This window comes from Castor canadensis, chromosome 1 (assembly GCF_047511655.1).
Source record: "Castor canadensis chromosome 1, mCasCan1.hap1v2, whole genome shotgun sequence".
Classification (NCBI taxonomy): Eukaryota; Metazoa; Chordata; class Mammalia; order Rodentia; family Castoridae; genus Castor; species Castor canadensis.
The window spans coordinates 156,356,138-156,373,451 of record NC_133386.1 but is presented as its reverse complement, the minus strand read 5'-3'; the positions used below and the strand labels follow the sequence as shown (position 1 = coordinate 156,373,451).

General features: G+C 38.9%; 2 protein-coding genes across 4 annotated transcripts in view; one reads left to right on the top strand and one right to left on the bottom strand.

The window, feature by feature from the left end:
• Positions 1–16,673, bottom strand: part of Gtf2h1 (general transcription factor IIH subunit 1) — a 31,832-nt gene extending 15,159 nt beyond the window's left edge. The window contains exons 1-6 of one of the 2 annotated variants that reach the window (XM_074042737.1): positions 16,325–16,673; positions 12,049–12,080; positions 8,257–8,425; positions 4,418–4,610; positions 3,502–3,667; positions 1,801–1,894 (exon numbers count right to left, since the gene is read on the bottom strand). In XM_074042737.1, coding sequence (XP_073898838.1) covers positions 1,801–1,894; positions 3,502–3,667; positions 4,418–4,610; positions 8,257–8,425; positions 12,049–12,080; positions 16,325–16,673 — 1,003 coding nt within the window. The remainder of the gene's footprint in view (positions 1–1,800; positions 1,895–3,501; positions 3,668–4,417; positions 4,611–8,256; positions 8,426–12,048; positions 12,081–16,324) is intronic. The other variant, XM_020178737.2, reaches the window with a different exon arrangement.
• Positions 16,674–16,780: 107 nt separating this feature from the next.
• Positions 16,781–17,314, top strand: part of Hps5 (HPS5 biogenesis of lysosomal organelles complex 2 subunit 2) — a 35,248-nt gene continuing 34,714 nt past the window's right edge. The window contains exon 1 of one of the 2 annotated variants that reach the window (XM_074042721.1): positions 16,781–16,935. The gene's annotated coding sequence lies outside the window, so the exon portion shown is untranslated. Of the gene's footprint in view, positions 16,936–16,958; positions 17,106–17,314 lie in introns of those variants that run through there. The other variant, XM_074042731.1, reaches the window with a different exon arrangement.

Here is a 17,314-nt window from a genome sequence, read left to right as displayed (position 1 = left end):
GTTACCTTATTTCTTCATTTATATATGTATTCTCTCAAACCAAAGCACTGTTAAGTGGTAAAGAAATAAAGATTGTAATACCCACTGGATTATCAGCTCAGCTCTCTAGAAGCTTATAGTTTAGTGAGCATGGTGTTCAGGAGCACAGTTTTTTGAGCCATTACTTTAGTTTAAAATTATAATTCTAAAGGACTGGGGGAGCTCAGTGGTAGAGCACTTGCCTAGCACATGACACCCTGAGTTTAATCTCCAGCACTTAAAAAAAAAAAAAAAAAGTTAAGTCTTGACACTCACTGTGTAGCCTTGGGCAAATTAATCTCTCTGTACCTTGGTTTCCTCATCTGTAAAATGATGACCATAACAGTACCCACTTCACAGGATATTAAATTTGCATTGCAATCATCTGAGGCAGATATAAGACACTACAGAAGGAAAGAGGAAGAGGATGTAGGTGTGGCTTAAGTGGTGGGGCACCTGTCTAGCTCTGAGTTCAAATGCCAATATTGCCAAAAAAAAAAAAAGAAAAAGAGGAAGAGGGGCTTGTATTTATCTGAGTAAGTCAGGATTTTATATGGTGGCAAGGAGGGGATGCTTGAGCTAAATTCTGAGGGGGAGATGTTTCCTAAGGACTAATGGGGCAGAAGTGAGAAAAGTGAGAAGAAACAACAGTATATGGCTTAAGAGAGCACTGGTTAGTCAGAAGTGTGATTGAAACAATGGCTCTTACCCTTGGCTGCATATCATAAGCGATTAGGACTGGGATCAAAGCATCTGTACTTTTAGGATGGTTTCTGCATGGGAACTGATTTATGGGTTAGAAAGCTCACTCCGGATACAGTACAAGGGATGATCAAGGTAGTGGTATGGAGAAACTCATTTACTGATGCCTTTGTAGCAATTAATTCCACTCAGGCGTGTTGAGGACTAAATAAAAAGTTTAAGAACTACTTAAGCTTTTATTTATTCTTTTATTTGAAGAACAGGAAGACAGAACAGGTTTTGCCTGGGAGAGATGGTACGACCTGTGGGAAGGGGGAGGAGGTGGGGAAAGGGTGTGGAAGGGTTAATATTGTGTGAATTCTGTGAACACATGTATGTAAATGGAAAAAACGGTACCTGTTGAAACTATTCCACAAATGAGGGAAGGAAGGGATGGTGGAGGAGGTGAATTCAAGTATGATATATTGTAAGAACTTCTGTAAATATTACAATGTACTGCCACCCAGCACAAAAAAAGAAAAAAAAAAAGTTCCAGGTGGATTTGAGGTAGAAAATGTTTTGTTTAACAGCATATTTTTTACTCTGGGAAATACAAAAGAAATGTTGTTGATACCCTCTTCCCCAAACCCCCCTCCAAAAAAAGAACCACTCCTGGAAAGACTGACAGTCAGATGGGCACTGGTGGCTGACTCCTGTAATCCTAGCTATTTGGGAGGTTGAGGTAGGGAGGATCAAGGTTTAAGGTCAGCATGGGCAAATAGTCAAGAGACCCCATCTCAAAATGGCCTGGAGGCATGGCTCAAGCAGTAGAACTCCTGTTTTGCAAGCAAGAAGCCCTGAGTTCAACAAAACCCAGTCCTGCGCCTCCAGCCCCCTCAAAAGACAGTCATCATACCACTGAATTCCTGACAGCACATTATTTACTGAGCCCTTAGGCTCAGGCACTTGGTAAAAACTTTATATATTTGCACTTAGGAAAAAAAGGAAGCTTTTTATTTTTTCATTGATATGTTAATAGAATTCACTGAAACAAGTATTTTAACCATGTAAAGGTTAAAATAAATAACTGATTCTTTTTACCTGCTGGATAGGTCCTAAATATGGACTCAATGATATCAGAAGTTAAATTATATCTCAAACCATTACATCCATCTGTCTGGGGCCGGACATCAGCCTAAAACAAAGACCACACACAGATACATACATATGTATTAATACATGCATTAGAACATCAGGGAATATATCTAAGCTTTCAGACACTGCATAAAGGTGGAAGACTTTCTTTTTTTTTTTAATTTAATTATGTTTTATTTAATATATCCAAAATATTATCATCTCAACATGTAATCAATATTTTAAAGTTATTAATAAGATATTTTACATTCTTCTTTTTGTAAGACATCAAAATCCATTGTGAATTTTACACTTGCAGCATATTTCAGTTTGGACTTACCACATTTCAAGTACCCAAAATCCACATGTGGCTACCATATTGTACTCTTTTGGAAGTTAGAAATCACAATAAGCTGCTCTCAAGGTTGTCTTGGCATTGGTGGAAGACTTTCTAAATGAGCTGAAGAGACAAGGTCCCTCACTTTCACTTTTGGCATAAGAACAGGGCTCAAAGTTGCCTGGGCTTGTTTCTCAGGTTCTTACTGATGTGTAAAATCTGTTTCCTTGCAAGTCAAACAGGCATGTTTAAGAGTAGCCAAAGGCATAGAAGTTTAACATAAAACTTTTATTACAGTTGCCAAAACCATTAAAAATCTTGGTTACTAGTTAAACTAACATATTACTGATTGGTTTCTTGAGGAAAGGCTTTTTACAAATTTAATTCACTACTTATTACCTGAAAGATAACATACAATTGACACTCAAAAATTTTTTTATTTTGTCCTGCTTTTTGAGACAGGGTCTGCCTGTGTAGGCCAGGCTAGCCTGGACTTGAACTCAGGGTCCTCCTGCCTCCGTCTCCTGAGTGCTGGCTGGTTATTCCAATTTTTATTGAATGTGTAAGTACTACTACAGAGAATTCCATTTCCTAATTCCACAGATAAGTGATTCCTAATTTTTTATTAGATATATTTTATAAATCTTACTTTTCCTATAATATATCTTTGTATATATTTATCTTTGTATTATAAGTAAAACACAGCAATCATTTAAAAAAAAATCAGAAAGCCCTAAATTAAAATGTATTACAGGAGGCCAAGGCAAGAAGATGATGAGTTTGAGGCCAGACAGGGCTATAAACTGAGACCTTGCCTCAAGAAAATGACAACAAAAAAAAATCAGGGTGTGGTGGCACACATCTGTAAGCCTAGCTACTTAAGAGGCAGAAGCTACTTGGAAGGATCTGAGAGTTCAAGGCCAGCCAGAGCAAAGTGAGTGAGACCCTATTTGAAAAACAATATGCCCACAAAAGTGCTTGGGGGCATGGCTTCAGTGGAAGGGCAAATTATCTAGCATGTGAAGAAGCCCTGGTTTCAATTCCCAGGATGGTGGGGGAGTTGGGGAAAGAAGAAATAAATATTAATTTGATTTCTAAGAGTCACTTTGAAAGTCTATTTGACCTCCAGAATGCTAGGGTCAAGTCCAAAGACCAAGAAAATATATACTATTTGTGTTCAAAAATATCTTAGAAAAATACTGTCAATACCGAGCTTTCCACTGATATACTTTAAGGAAATGCTAAATTTTGCAAAAGAAATGGGATTGTCATCACACATATTGGGGTTTTCACTTTTTTTTTCCTTCAAAAATCTAGAAAGAGTCACATACCAGAAATGCTGCAGAAATGCCAACATCCTGCTTGTGATTGGATGTGGAAGAGCTATCTGTTGCATTCACATTTAAACGACTGGCCCAGAATTCCTCAGCACTGATCACTTGACTTACAACAAGGTCTTTGTAAAGCTGAAACAAAACAGGATCTTCTTGGAGCATTCTGGTGATAGAATATGTTAAATATAATTCAATTTCTGGAATAAAACACCATTTAGATAACAAAAAGACTTCGGTGACATGAAACAACTTTTATTTTGTGATGACTCTGCAGCAGTGGTCATTTAGTTCATTCTTTAGCAATTAAGAGCAAAAAAAAATTGGGGAGAAATGATGGACATAAATGGAGGTCAGGAATTTGGCCTTATTCATCTTTATTCCTGTGATACAAAGATCACTGTGTCTGTGTTTGTACAGTATTCTATTCTTTTTCATATATAAAGATGAAGGGGAAGAGGAGATATGCTACAGATTTTCCAGTAAGTAATTTGTCATTTAGACAAGCACAGGAAGCTGTAAGCCCTTATGGCCTGACAGACATCAGTAATGGAATAATCCATCTTATAAAAAATTCTTACTATTGTACATCATATATCAACTTTTTCATAATATGTATTGTTTCAGGTTTTTTATCTACAAACATACTTCTAATGTCTCTTCACTGTGACAAAAGAACTGGGAAAAGAAACTAAAAAGCCTTAGCATCTTCTAGTATAAGTTCTATTCCTAATCAAATGTTAGGTTTGATGCAGTTAATTAAGTTCTGGGTTTGCATATTCTCATTTGCCCAGTCATACAATTTGTAAGATGCTAAAGTTGAGAACAAAACAGAGAGATGATAATCAGACCAAAATTTCCTCTTGGGGACTAGACAGAATCTACTATCTCTTCAAAAGTCTAATCTTTCCTTCACCTGTTTTTCTCTTCCAGTTCTTTATTTGCTTTCCTCTTGAATTTGGGCAGTAGCTGCTGAAGAAGGTCTTTTACTGCATCTCGCTCTTTTACTGCTGTGCTTTCATTAGAAAAATGGAAGTTAGTTGTGTCTCCTGCATGCAGGACCAGCTGAAGCTGAATTTTAGCTTTTCCTTCTGGACTGATTTTCTGGCCTAAAAAGTAGCATGAAACTAATTAGATGAGGATACTCACATTGCAGAAACTGCTATACAATTGGTTACTTTTTCTCCCAAGACTCAAGATTCCTTTGGGCTTCAGCAGCCCTGATTCAACCTTAATGCTTTTTCAGAAATGCCCTCTTCTCAAACAATCCCATAAAATCAGAGCATGACTCAAGAAATTCGCTGCTAACACTGTGCTTTCCCTCCTTCTCATCAACTACTTCCCCCTCCAGATAGAATGGGCTTTTATTTCCATTCAATCAGGGCAAACCACTTTAAAGTTTTCTAACTAGTCAAGTAGAGCCCAGAATCTACCCTAAACAACTGTCTCCAATCAGCATTATTATTAATAAAAACGACTTGTCATAATCCAAAAGACTGCTGAACATAACCAATAGATTCCTTACTAAATACAAAAAAAAATACTCAATTTTCCATTTGCGCAATTTGCTGTCACCATTTTAACCAAGTGGCCAAACTTAGTCTTATCAAAAGCAGGCTAACCTGATTATCATTGTGTGCTTTCCGAGATGAAAAAATAGGAAGTAAACATCACCACATACATACTACTGCCCAAGATATTTAACTTAAATATGAGATTAAACCTGTAGATCTGATGTTTACTCTATAAGAAATACAGAAGGCTAGAGTTGTAGCTAGGTCAGAGGTAAAGTAATTGCCTGGCATGTGGGGAGGGCCTTTGTGTTTAGCCCCCAGCACCACAGGGGAAAACATTTTTACAGGTATACAGGTATAAACAATTCACAATGTATGAGCTACTTTTTTTTTTGGCAGTACTGGGGTTTTGAAACTTGTTAAGCAGGCACTCTACCACTTGAACCACATTGCCAGCCACAATGTGTGATACTCTGCAACCTATTCTCTACTCTCAAAGAGACCAGATGCTACATGTACCTACATTGCATCCAGGTTTAAGAAAAAAACAAAAACACCACAGCTGTAAGAAACATTATTGGGACAGACAAATGAGGAAATGTAACAATGATCTGGATATTATTAAAATGCTCTTGGTGTAATGATGTCATTAGCAATACAAGTAAAACGTGCAAAACAAATATGGCAAAATGATAGCGTTAGCTAGACAGAATGTATTTTAAAGGTTTTCCTTATATCATTTTTTAAACTTTTCTGTAATTTTGGAGATTTTCACAGTAAAAAAAAAAATCAAGGCTGAGAATACCAAAATACACCTACATAACAGAGAACTTGTCTACTTAAAGAGTGGCCTTCAGCCAGGTGTTGGTGGCTCACACCTGTAATCCTAGCTATTCAGAGGCAGAAATCAAGTGCATTGCTGTTTGAAGCCAGTTCTAGGCAGACAGTTTACAAGATCCTATCTTGAAAAATACCCAAGTGGTAGAGCACCTGCCTTGCAAGTGTGAGGCCCCAGAACCGACCAAAAAAAAAAAAAAAAAAAGGCCATCATTGGCAATAGTGCTTTTCTTCTTCATATGGTAAACAGTTGAAGGGCTTTGTCCCACTAAACTGGTGGCTCATAATAGTGTGACACACTGCCTAGAGCTCTCATCTTAGCTAAAGAGGTCTATAAATCTTAAATAGAAACTTTGACCATGAAGATGATGCTTCTAGACCAATAGTTTAGATGAAATACTGCAATGAAGCAGTTTGCACTGTAAGCCCACGTTTCATTATCCCATTCCTCCAGAACAATTCATAATTTCAACCAACGTCCCTTCTTCTCCACTCCCTCCCTTTCCAGGGTCTTGCAGATAGTCTTAAACTGCACACACATTCAGGGCACAAACAAGGCTATGTATCCTGGAGGAACCTTTTCATTGTCACTGTTTCATCTTTGCTGATTTAGCTCCTGCCCCTGAAATGTCACATTCTTAAATTACTCAGTAGATGATAATTCTGGAGAAATAGAAGATTGGCATATTGTTTATTAGACATTGGGGTATTATAATGAGCGTGTTTTTTGCAAAGCCACAGGGCTTGCTTTCCATTTACAAGATATGCTACTACAGGCAGTTCCTAGTTCGTAAGTCTACTGCTGTACAAATGTTCGTTTGTGGAATTTATCAAGAACTGTGCTGTTTTCCACAGAAACAAAGTTTTAAAAAAAGGTACTATTATCAAGACAGCAGACAAAAGACCACATAACTTAGGCCATATTGAATTGTGATGAATTTTAAACAGTATTTCCTTTTGAAAATACAGATTCTAAGTTATTTCAATAGGTAAAGATAGGGAATCTTGGTCATTTCCAGTGCAAAACAGAGGTAAATCCTTGGGCCACGGCATTTGTTTACACATAAATTGAGCACTTCCAAGTTGAAAGTTTTCTGGTTTTGAAGGCATTATGTTGCTTGAAATCTGCACAGGATTTTATCTAGAAGAATCTTATATTCGCAGAAATAAGTGAATCCACAATAATGGTCACAGTTAAGGTACTACCACTTGTCAAGGGGTTGGCTGTCCACTCTCCTGGGTCTCTCCTATTCACCTCTCCTAGGTGAGGGTTGGTGGTGTGGCTTAAGTGGGAGAGCACTTGCCTAGCATGTTTCAGATCCTGCGTTCAAATGTCACCATTACACAGAGAGAAAAAGAGAGAAGGGGTGGGAGGAAAACCAAATGTTAGGTAGGTGAACTGTAGAATTTCTTATCAGAGTAAGGATTCGAAACCCCAAGATTCATCTGGTGTTTTAAAATTTAATTACTGAACCACAGAGAACTGTACCCTCCTCTGGGCAATAAATTCAAAGTTACCTTGCAAATATGGAAGAAGAGGTATTTTGATTTTGGACTTCTTGGTTGAAAATTATAAAAGAAAAATAAGTATGCTCTGGGGAGAGGGGTGTGTGTGTGTGTGTGTGTGTGTGTGTGTGTGTGTCTGTCTGTCTGTCTGTCTTTCTCTCTCTCAGTGGAGTGTTCCTAGCTTGCATGAGGCTCTGGGTTTGATTCCCCAGTAATCTCCCCACCTCCCCCAAAGCTCTGTATTTCTCTCATCTATGTTCAGTATAATGTTGAGTCTATTTTCCCAACAGATCATGGCCAGATAATAATACTTAACTTGCCTAAATGGCACAACTTTATTGAAGGACATTGTGGCATCATCTCCAACTTTTAAAATGCCTAAAAATCTGAAACAGTAAATTTACACAGGGATGTATCCTACCCACACAATCTCAAGAAGATATCAGTGCACTGTTCTTCGTTGTAAAACTGTTTGCAATAACAAAATTTTGGAAACCTCCTAAATGTCTTTTAGCAAAGGACCAGGCAAACATGGGACTGTATATCCATTCAAAGGAGTATTAAGAGAAGAGAAAATGTGTGGAGATCTTTACGCAAGCTAGATTTACAGAGGTATGTAAATCTGCACATATTCTATTACTAAATGAAAAGGTCAGATTATAGTACAGTATATATATATATTTTATAATTATTTCTATGTGGTTAGTTTTTTTATATAAAATACAAAATCCACAGAGATCACATAAACAATCTTTTCATAAGATTACTAGCAAGAGGCTGGGGGTGTAGCTCAGTGGTAGAAAGCTTGCCTAGCATGCACAGGCGCTCCCCAGCAGAAAGTATAGAATTACTAGCATATGATATACATACACATTAGATATTAGTATAGTTGACTTACATTTAATATCTGCATACATATGGCTGATGGTAAATCTATCTTTGCCTTCAGGTGCCCAAGCAATTCTTTCTGCCATGAGGTATAGAGCTCCATCCTGCTTCTTCTGACGCACCTTCTTTACAATCAGCAAAACTTCTTCTGATGAAGTTGCCATGATGGCTATAAGGTGCTAATAGAAAAAATAAATGAAGAAAAAAATATATTTGACATACTAATTAGGATTGAATTTGTTGACCTCCAGGGTCCCTTAAAAATTTAAACTGTAGAAAATAACAAGGAAAAGTTTGTTGTTCAAAGCTGTGTGACATTATTCCTCTACAAATGTCATTCTTCTCAAACAAAGGCATGAAATTTACACATTTGTAGTTTGAAACACTTGGCAGTATTCCAACTATTTCCACATGTGCTAATGAGCATTTTCAATTTATGTTTATTTTCCTGTTTTATTCTTAAATCAAAAACATGATTTGACTACAAATATGTGGTCTTATGTCTAATCTATACTTAGAACTGTAGAATTTTAGAATCACACAGGACCTTATTAAATACTTAGGTCATCTTTGTTTTCACTCAAACAACTGAAGTCACAGAATTTGTGTGACCTTCTCAGAACCACTCCAGAGCTAAAACCTCACTCACGTTTCCTGATTCTGGTCTAAGGTGCCTCTGGGTACCTGAAAATACTAATACTAGCCAGGCACCAGTGGCTCACACCTGAAATCCTAGCTACTCAAGAGGCACAGATCAGGAGGATCGAGGTTCGAAGCCAGTCCATGCAAATAGTACGAGAGACCTATTTCAAAAATACTCAACACAAAAAAGGGCTGGTAGAGTAGCTCAAGTGGTGGAGTGCCTGCCTAGTCCTGAGTTGAAACCCCAATACCACCATCACCACCATCATCACCAAAAAAAAAGAAAAAAAGAACTTCTTTCAGTCTAGTGAGCAAAGAATGAATGTATGTGCTATTAGCGCATACAAATTAGAATGTGTGAAGTCCCAAAAGGGGCACAGAGTTAAGACCTAGGCAATTTCTTCACATGGGAAGCCCTGTGAAAGATTTATCTTAAATTTAAGAAAAGTTTTAAAAAACTGAAGTATAATGAACAAACCAACAAAATGCATAGTTCTAAGGCACCATTTGATGTGCTTTGACAACTGCATACACCCATGTATTGTTACCCAAAATAATATATAGAACATTTTATCACCCATGAAAATTTCCTCACATTTCCCCACTCTCCAGCAACTATTTTCTGATTTATATTGCCACATTTTATTTTTTGTTTTGGAAACCATACAGTATGTGCTCTTTTGTCTCTGGGAGTGAACTTGGTATCTGTTCACCTTCCTCCATTCTCACTGCCAACCTGGTTCAGAGACCCCTTCTGGTCTCTCATATGCCCACAGATTAATTTTCTAAAATATAAATTACTCCATAATGCAGAAGTCTTCATGCTTTCTCTATTCTGCCTCCGTCTTAACTACTTAACCTCATGTCCCGCTGATCTCCAACAAGAATCTTCTGTTGCATCCAGAGCAGTCTTTTTACCATTCCTAGAGAATTTCAAACTTTGCTCCAAACCATTCCCTTTGCCTGTAATTCCTGTTTCTCTTTACTTTCTCCATCAGAGTCTTCTCTTCAGTACCCAATTTATAATCAACTGATGTGTAAGAAAAGAATGAATGCTGGGGTTTTAGTCCAGTGGTAGAGTGCTTGCCTAGCATTCTCGAGACCCTGAGTTCTTCACACACATACACACCCCAAGACCAAGAATTTAGTTCTGGACAAAATAATGTCAAGAACTGCTGACTCACAGAGGTGGAGACAGTCTATGTTATGCATGCATTTGTAAATTGTTGAGATTGAGCCTAATGCTTTTATTAAACCAAACAAAAAGGGATTTAAAAAACTTCCACAATTCAGCTGGGTACTGGTAGCTCACACCTGTAATCTAGTTATTTGGGAGGCAGAAATCAGGAGGATCATAGTTCAAGGTTAGCTGGGGCAAATAGTTCATCAGACCCTATTTCAAAAATACCCAACACAAAAAAGGGCTGGTGGAGTGGCTCAAGTGGTAGAGTGCCGAGCAAGCATGCATCCCAAAGTTCAAATCCCAGTACCACTAAAGAAATAAAAATGCGGGTTAGGTAAAGGGAGGGGGTGGGGAGAATGGGGGAGAAATGACCCAAACATTGTATGCACATATGAAAAAAAAAGAAAGAAAAATCCGTAATTCTACTACCCTAACATCAGTTTTCTTCATTTAAATTGTCCACTCTACCAAGAAATAAGTTCAGTTATCTTGTGTTTTACATTTGTCATTGAAAGTATTTCCCCATGTTGTTTTACAGTCTCTAGTTCTGATATCTCCAGTATAACAAATGATTAAATTTTTACTATATGATACTATTTTTTAACTGGCTTGCCTTTTTTTTTTTTGGTAGTACTGGGGTTTAAACTAAGGGCCTTGCACTTGGTAGGCAGGTGATCTACCCACCTGAGCCATGTCCCAGCCCCTTTCTTTTTAATGTTCTTCTAAGATTTTGATAAGTGAGTTATATTTGCTTAAAAGTTTGAAAACCTCAATTTTAAGACTTAATTCAATGAAAACAAAGTGATCAAAGTATGGTGGGAAAGAAGACTATAGTTCGATTCTGTATTATCAAATTTATAAGTTATAGTGCTTGCCTATACCTTACAGGTGCTCTGGAGGACCTGTGTTTAATCCCCAGCACACAAAACAAATTTATCTAAAATATACTCAATGAGAATGAATGCAGCTGCTGTGGACCTTGCTAATCAAAGTGGAAAATCAAATACTCATCACGATACTGAAGAAAAAGATCAGTTATAGTATCAGGCGGAAGCCAAAGATCTCACTGAATTTGGCATGATTCCTGAGTCTGTGGGTGGCTTGCCTATGGTAGTTCTTTTGCAAAGCCTAGATGAGAAAACACTTGTACAAATACTGAGACATGTAATGCTGTTATTCCTCAATACCAGGCCTTATTTAGTAAGGATAAGGATAACTGCTGAATATTACTGAGGATGATTTGAAAGACACAGCTAGACTGGCAGTAGAAACAAAAAACAGGTGCACAAGGCCTTTGGTCCATAATGTAAAATGTTACTGGAACCAATGTTCAAGGTTTCTTATTCTGCTTTTTTTTTTTTGTGGTGTTGAGGTTTGAACTCAGGGCCTCACACTTGCTAGGCAGGCACTCTACCACTTGAGCCATTCTGCCAGCCAAGTTTCCTTATTCTGATATTGTATGTGTGGAGGTTGACAAATTAGTAAAAGAAATAAAGGAACCAGGATACACTTGTACTTCTGCAAAAGAATCCTCTGAAGAGGAGTATGACTTGAGGAAGATGATCTCTCGAATGAGATGCTGCAAGCAACTAAACTGTCAGACTCCTGTCCTGTATGTAAATTTTTTCTTTCTTTTATTTAGGATCATTAACTGTTTCTACAGTCTGACCTAAAAGGCACTGAATCATTTCTGGATATCATACACAGCCAGAGCCTTTAGGATAAGAAACAGTTGCTGGTGGCCCATGCCTGTAATCCTAGCTACTCAGGAGGTAGAGATTGGAGGACTGAGATTCAAAGCCATTCTGGGCAAATAGTTCTCAAACTTTATCTCAGAAAAACCCAACACAGAAAAAGGGCTGGAGGAGTGGCTCAAGTGGTAAGAGTTACTACCTGGGGGGAGAAATGAACCAAGCCTTGTATGCACATATGAATAATAAAAGAAAAATGAAAAAAAAAAAAAAAGTTCCTACCTACCAAGTGTGAGGTCCTGAATTCAAATCCCAGTACTGAAAAAAAAATTCAGATCACACATATTATAACATCACATTGGTTTATACAGAAAACATTAATTATGTGGACTTTAATGACATGATGTTCAGAGATGAAGTGTGTATTATTTTGGTTCAATTTTTTAAAAACATGCTTTAACAAAATTCTTAGTTCTTTGAGCAATGCAGGTGTTGCAGTAACTGTATTTTACAATAATGTTACTCTACAAATGGGAAAATAGTTTCTTTAAAACTAAAAATAAAATTTATTGAATGCTTAATAATGAGCCCAGCACTGGACTAAGTTCTTCATAGGCATTATCTAACTCAGTTTCCAGTTAATAATCCCAGGAGGTAGGTCCTATTATTAATTACATTCTGTAGATAGGAGAAATCAAGATTAGTCTGCCAAAGCATCAAGGAAGTAGAACTGGGTTTGAATCTGGATCAGTCTAACCTCAGAGTTATACTATGCTATTCTACAAATATATGACTATAAGGATACACACCAAATTTAATATCAGTTATCTATAGGTGACAGAAATATAGATGATTTGAATATTCTTTTTGTTTTCTGGATTATCTATAATAAACATGTACCTTGCACTGAGAAAAGTAGTTATTAAAACTTTCTTTCCAAGCTCCTAATATTCATAATGATAAACATATAAAATTTAGAATTATACTGCATACTGTATAAAACACATTTTCTGTCACATCAATTAATTCCTTGGTCATCTACAGGACATCTGTTAACTGTAAAGGGAACAATTTTAAGATAGTTAATAAAATCATTGGAGATATCCCATAATGGCGTCTGTGATTTCCAGATTTTATGAAGGGGTTTTATTGGATGGCAAGCACTTCTTCCCAGCAGAACTCTGTAACAGTCACAGACTATTTCATTTATGAAAAATAGTGCTGCAAGCTATATTTAAACAAGTTCATCATTAATCCAATCAACGAACATCTAGCTTTACTTAAAAAGATTATTTGCTTTACAAAATAACTCTGTCACAAGACTTCTTTAAACAGCAAGATCCTCTAGAAAAGGCACTAATTCATTTGCAGTTAAAAATTTTGTCTGAAGCTACATGTAATGCCTTGCTCTAGGACTTCACACATTCTCCTCCCTTCCCATTAACTGGGTTTTGCTAGTTTTCTTTTCAGTCTACTCTATGCTTCAAAGTTACTAGCTAAGTAACTACTACTCTCCTCATGGCACTTAGTACAATTGTAACACATTTTTTATGTAATTCTTTTAATGATACATCTCCTTTGACAGACTGTGAGCTTTGTAAGGAGAAGTTAAATGTGTTGTGCTCACTACAATATAGCACCCAGAAGCATAGTATTTGGACCCTGAAAGTGCACAATAAATATCTGTGTCATCTATGTAAGTTCTTTGTTAAGAGAATTCAAACTTGGCAAGCAAGACACAAGAAACCTTTACACATACATCCTTGGTTCAATTCCAGGAAGCATTATGGTTCTCAATTAACAGATCACAGTACCATTATTCACATGGATTCCAATAACTGGATCCTGCCCTATAGGAAATAAACACAGGAAGAGTTTACAGTGGCTGAGCAGAAATCTTTAATTGCTGCATCTCTGCATTTCTATTATTTATATCCCTATTTCCAAAGTGCAGGAAGAAAAAAGTCAGTGAAATATAAACTCCTTATGATTCTTATCTTCCTTTAATAAAGAAGAGTTGCTCATGGTACAGGCCTGCCTAGCAAGCACAAGGCCAAGTTCAAACCCCAATAAAACGATCACCACTACCAAAAAAAAAAAAAAGGGGCGGGGGAAACAATTGCATTTATAACAGCATCAAAAAGAACAGAAAGAAGGATTGCTAGACAGCTACTGTATCTATCAGTAGAAAAAAAAAGATCTACCCAGTACTTGAGAGAGGATAGCCTGGGCTAAAGTCTGAGACCTCCTCTTAAAAAAATATCTGGAATGTCGCTTGCAAAAATGTTTTTAACAATTCAGTAAGATGGAGAAATGGGTCAAATGGTAGAGCACTTTATGAGGCCCTGAGTGCAAGCCCCAGTACCTTTAAAAAAAAAAAAAAAAAAGCAATTGAACATTATAGAGACGAAGACTCCGAAAGTATGCAAAAAGTACTAAAATGTACTGTTTTAAGGACAGTTTAACACAAAAGGAAGATCATAATAAAAATAACTGATGTGGTGATTTTAGGAACAAATACTTTTTCATTTTATAGCAGTGCAAGAGGAAAAATGAGACCAAGATGCTGGATAGAGGGAAATGGGTTAATATCCACTAAAAAACACTGTGTGCTGACAAGAGTACATTACTAAAATCAGTTGGTAATCAAAGTGGGAAAAACAGTCTATGATTAGTGCCTGAAACTGCAAAGCCAGGAAAGAGAAAGTAGGGAAGGCAGTATCCATAGGTACAACGGTAGCCAAAATGTTAGGAAAGTTCCAGGTACACCAGACAACATTCTGATCGTTAAGGGCTGGGGGTGGGAAAGCAACAGAGAAGAGAAGCAGGTTTTAGGATGGAATGACATGAAGATACAAGCCTCAAGAGCAGTACATGAAGCACTGACAGTGAATGAAACCCAATCAATTGCTTCACTACTTCTGACTCTTTTCCCTTTGACTGCACTGCATTTTTAGAGCCCTCTTTGCATTTGCTTGAATTATTTTTTACATTTGCACTGCAATGTGTATTTAATATTATGAAGGACACTCAAATTTATCAGTCTGTTGCACTGCTAAAGATTAGCTGAGTGAAGGATTTAGGGGTTGGTGGAGTGGCTCAAGCAGTAGAGCACCTATCTAGCAAACCCAGAGCCCTGAGTACAAATCCCAGTACCACCCTCCCCCCCCAAAAGGGAAAGATTTAGTCTTGCTAATAGGTACAAAGTTCTCTTCAGAGTTCAGTCCTCCTTTAAAGCCACAGACCTGCTACTAGAGTTTATCTTCCTTTGTTGTGACTTCTCTGGTTTTTGCTTTAAAAAAATCTTAGGACTGACAAGTGGAATTTAATAACCAAAGTTCAGATTGGTGTTTTTTTTTTTTGGGCAGTGCTAGGGGTTTAAACTCAAGATCTCATGCGTGCTAGGCAGGTGTTCCGCCAACCCCTGTTTTGTGTTGGGTATTTTCACATTATAGTTTCACATGAACTATTTGCATGGGGTGGCTGGCAACCTCAATGCTCCTGATCTCTGCCTCCCCAGTAGCTAGGATTATAAGCGTGATCCACAAGTGATCCGTCAGATTGGTGTTTTTTAAACTGTGTTCTAAGGAGATGCCTCTGTGACAGAGGAGAAGAAGCTGAGAGGGTGGAGGCTGGTTCTCCTAAATTTGGTTCCACTAAAGCACTGCTTTATATATTGGCGTCCCATGTAAGAATTAAAAAATCGTTTCTTTTTAATACACTTGAAAATCACAAGTCTGGATACTGAAAACATGGATTTGTGTGGAAACAGTGCTTATTGCAAGGTATATTTCAAACCAGGTTTCTTTCTTTCTTTTCTTTTGGTGGGGAGAAGTGCTGGGGAATCGAACCCAGGGCCTCCCACATGCTGAGCAAACACTCTATCTCTCAGCCTACAAACCAGTCAGTTTTGTGTGTTTCTAAATTTGGTCTCTGATCGGACAAAAGTTTTTATATCTCCTTTCACCCTTATTTTACAGACACTAAAGTCAACTAGATGTCACCTCACTTAATCTGGCCTAAGAATACTGGGGATATTTATAAAGTATTTAATATTTCCAGTCTTGATGGTCCATTTTTCACTACATGACAAACTGCATGGCCCAAACTGGAGTGTGTGTCGTAGCTGGGCTCGGTGTGTTAGTAAGGTTTTTAAGCCCAGTAAGGGTGACAGGTAAAAGCAAAATACATGCGGCCACTGAGGCATTTACGGAAACCGAAAAGACCCGATAGCACATCTCCTAACGGGAAGGGCTTCTCTGACCGGCAGAGGGTTCCACTTCCTTCATTCTCATGAGGCACGTCTCATTTTGGCTTTGGGTAAACCTGCGAGTCCCTGCTCTTAAGTAGAAGGGCAGGATTCCTTTAGGCAAGTAGATTAAGGGTCGAGTAGCCTCTTCCCGGCTTCGGGATAATACTGGCAAACCAGAAGGGAAACCTAGGGGTTGTGAAGACTGGGACAGCGATGCGGGAAAAAGGAGCTGAATCCGTGCTGTCCGGCGACCCCCGGGCCTGTCAGCTCCTCACTGCCCACCCACCCCCATTCTTCGGTCTAAACTTACCAGGTGGAAGGTACTGCCTCCGGCAGGAAGTAAGTAACCGAGTTGGATCGGGTCGAGTTCTGCTGCGCTTCTTAAAGCCGCTGCTGGGAAGAGGCTGAAACGCAGTGGCCGCAGCCGTTGCCACCGCCTCTGTTACTGGGGGGTCTCGCCTCCATCGCTGGCTGCGAGGTCTCGGAGGGCACGTGACCGGAAGCTCTAAGGGGGGGGCTGAGGGGCACGTGACCGCGGAGCGAGGCGCCATGACACCTTCCGCTAGCTCCCTCCCTCCCCCCACTGGTTCCCTCCTGTTTCGATTCCTCTCTCCGGCCACCAGTGATGAAGGGTCCGGGGATCCGATCTGGCCCACCATTTGCCATAGAGCTCCTCCGGTACCGGTCTGTTGCGTATCTTCGACCCGCGAAGGTCCACCGGCTGCAGGCCGTAGAGAGCGTAATTGCGACCGCGGCCTGAGGGGGGAGGGACTTCACGTAGGGAGGGGCGTAACCCGTCACGTGACAAGGAAGTGCCGTTATCTTTGATGTCCAGTGTCTCTGGCGCCCCTGGATGACGTACGCGAGGGAGGGGAGGAGCAAATGCCGAGACTGAAGTTTGGATTCCGCTCTCCGTGCACGGTGAGTGGCTTGGCGCTGAGCCTAGGACTTGGGAGTTGCTGGCCTGCATGTGGCGGAGCGGGGCTGGGACCTCTGGGCTGGGCCGGTGAACTGGCTTTGAAAACTTGGTTACGTGGGCTCCTCGCCTCATAAAAGCCAAATACTGTATTAAAGTTACTGCTGTTAAAAAGGTAGTTCCGCTAAATGAGCAGCCACGGAGTGCATTTGTTAGTCCCTGTGTCTCCAGCCGTGCTTATAGGGCCTAGAACAACTCAGAATGTTGAGTGAGTGAATGCATGAGTGTGTGTTGCTGTTTCTCTGAAGTGGAGGGTTTTGTGATCAGTATTTCTTAGTAGGATCCTTTTATGACAATAAAATCTATTAATTTCCCTTTGCATTA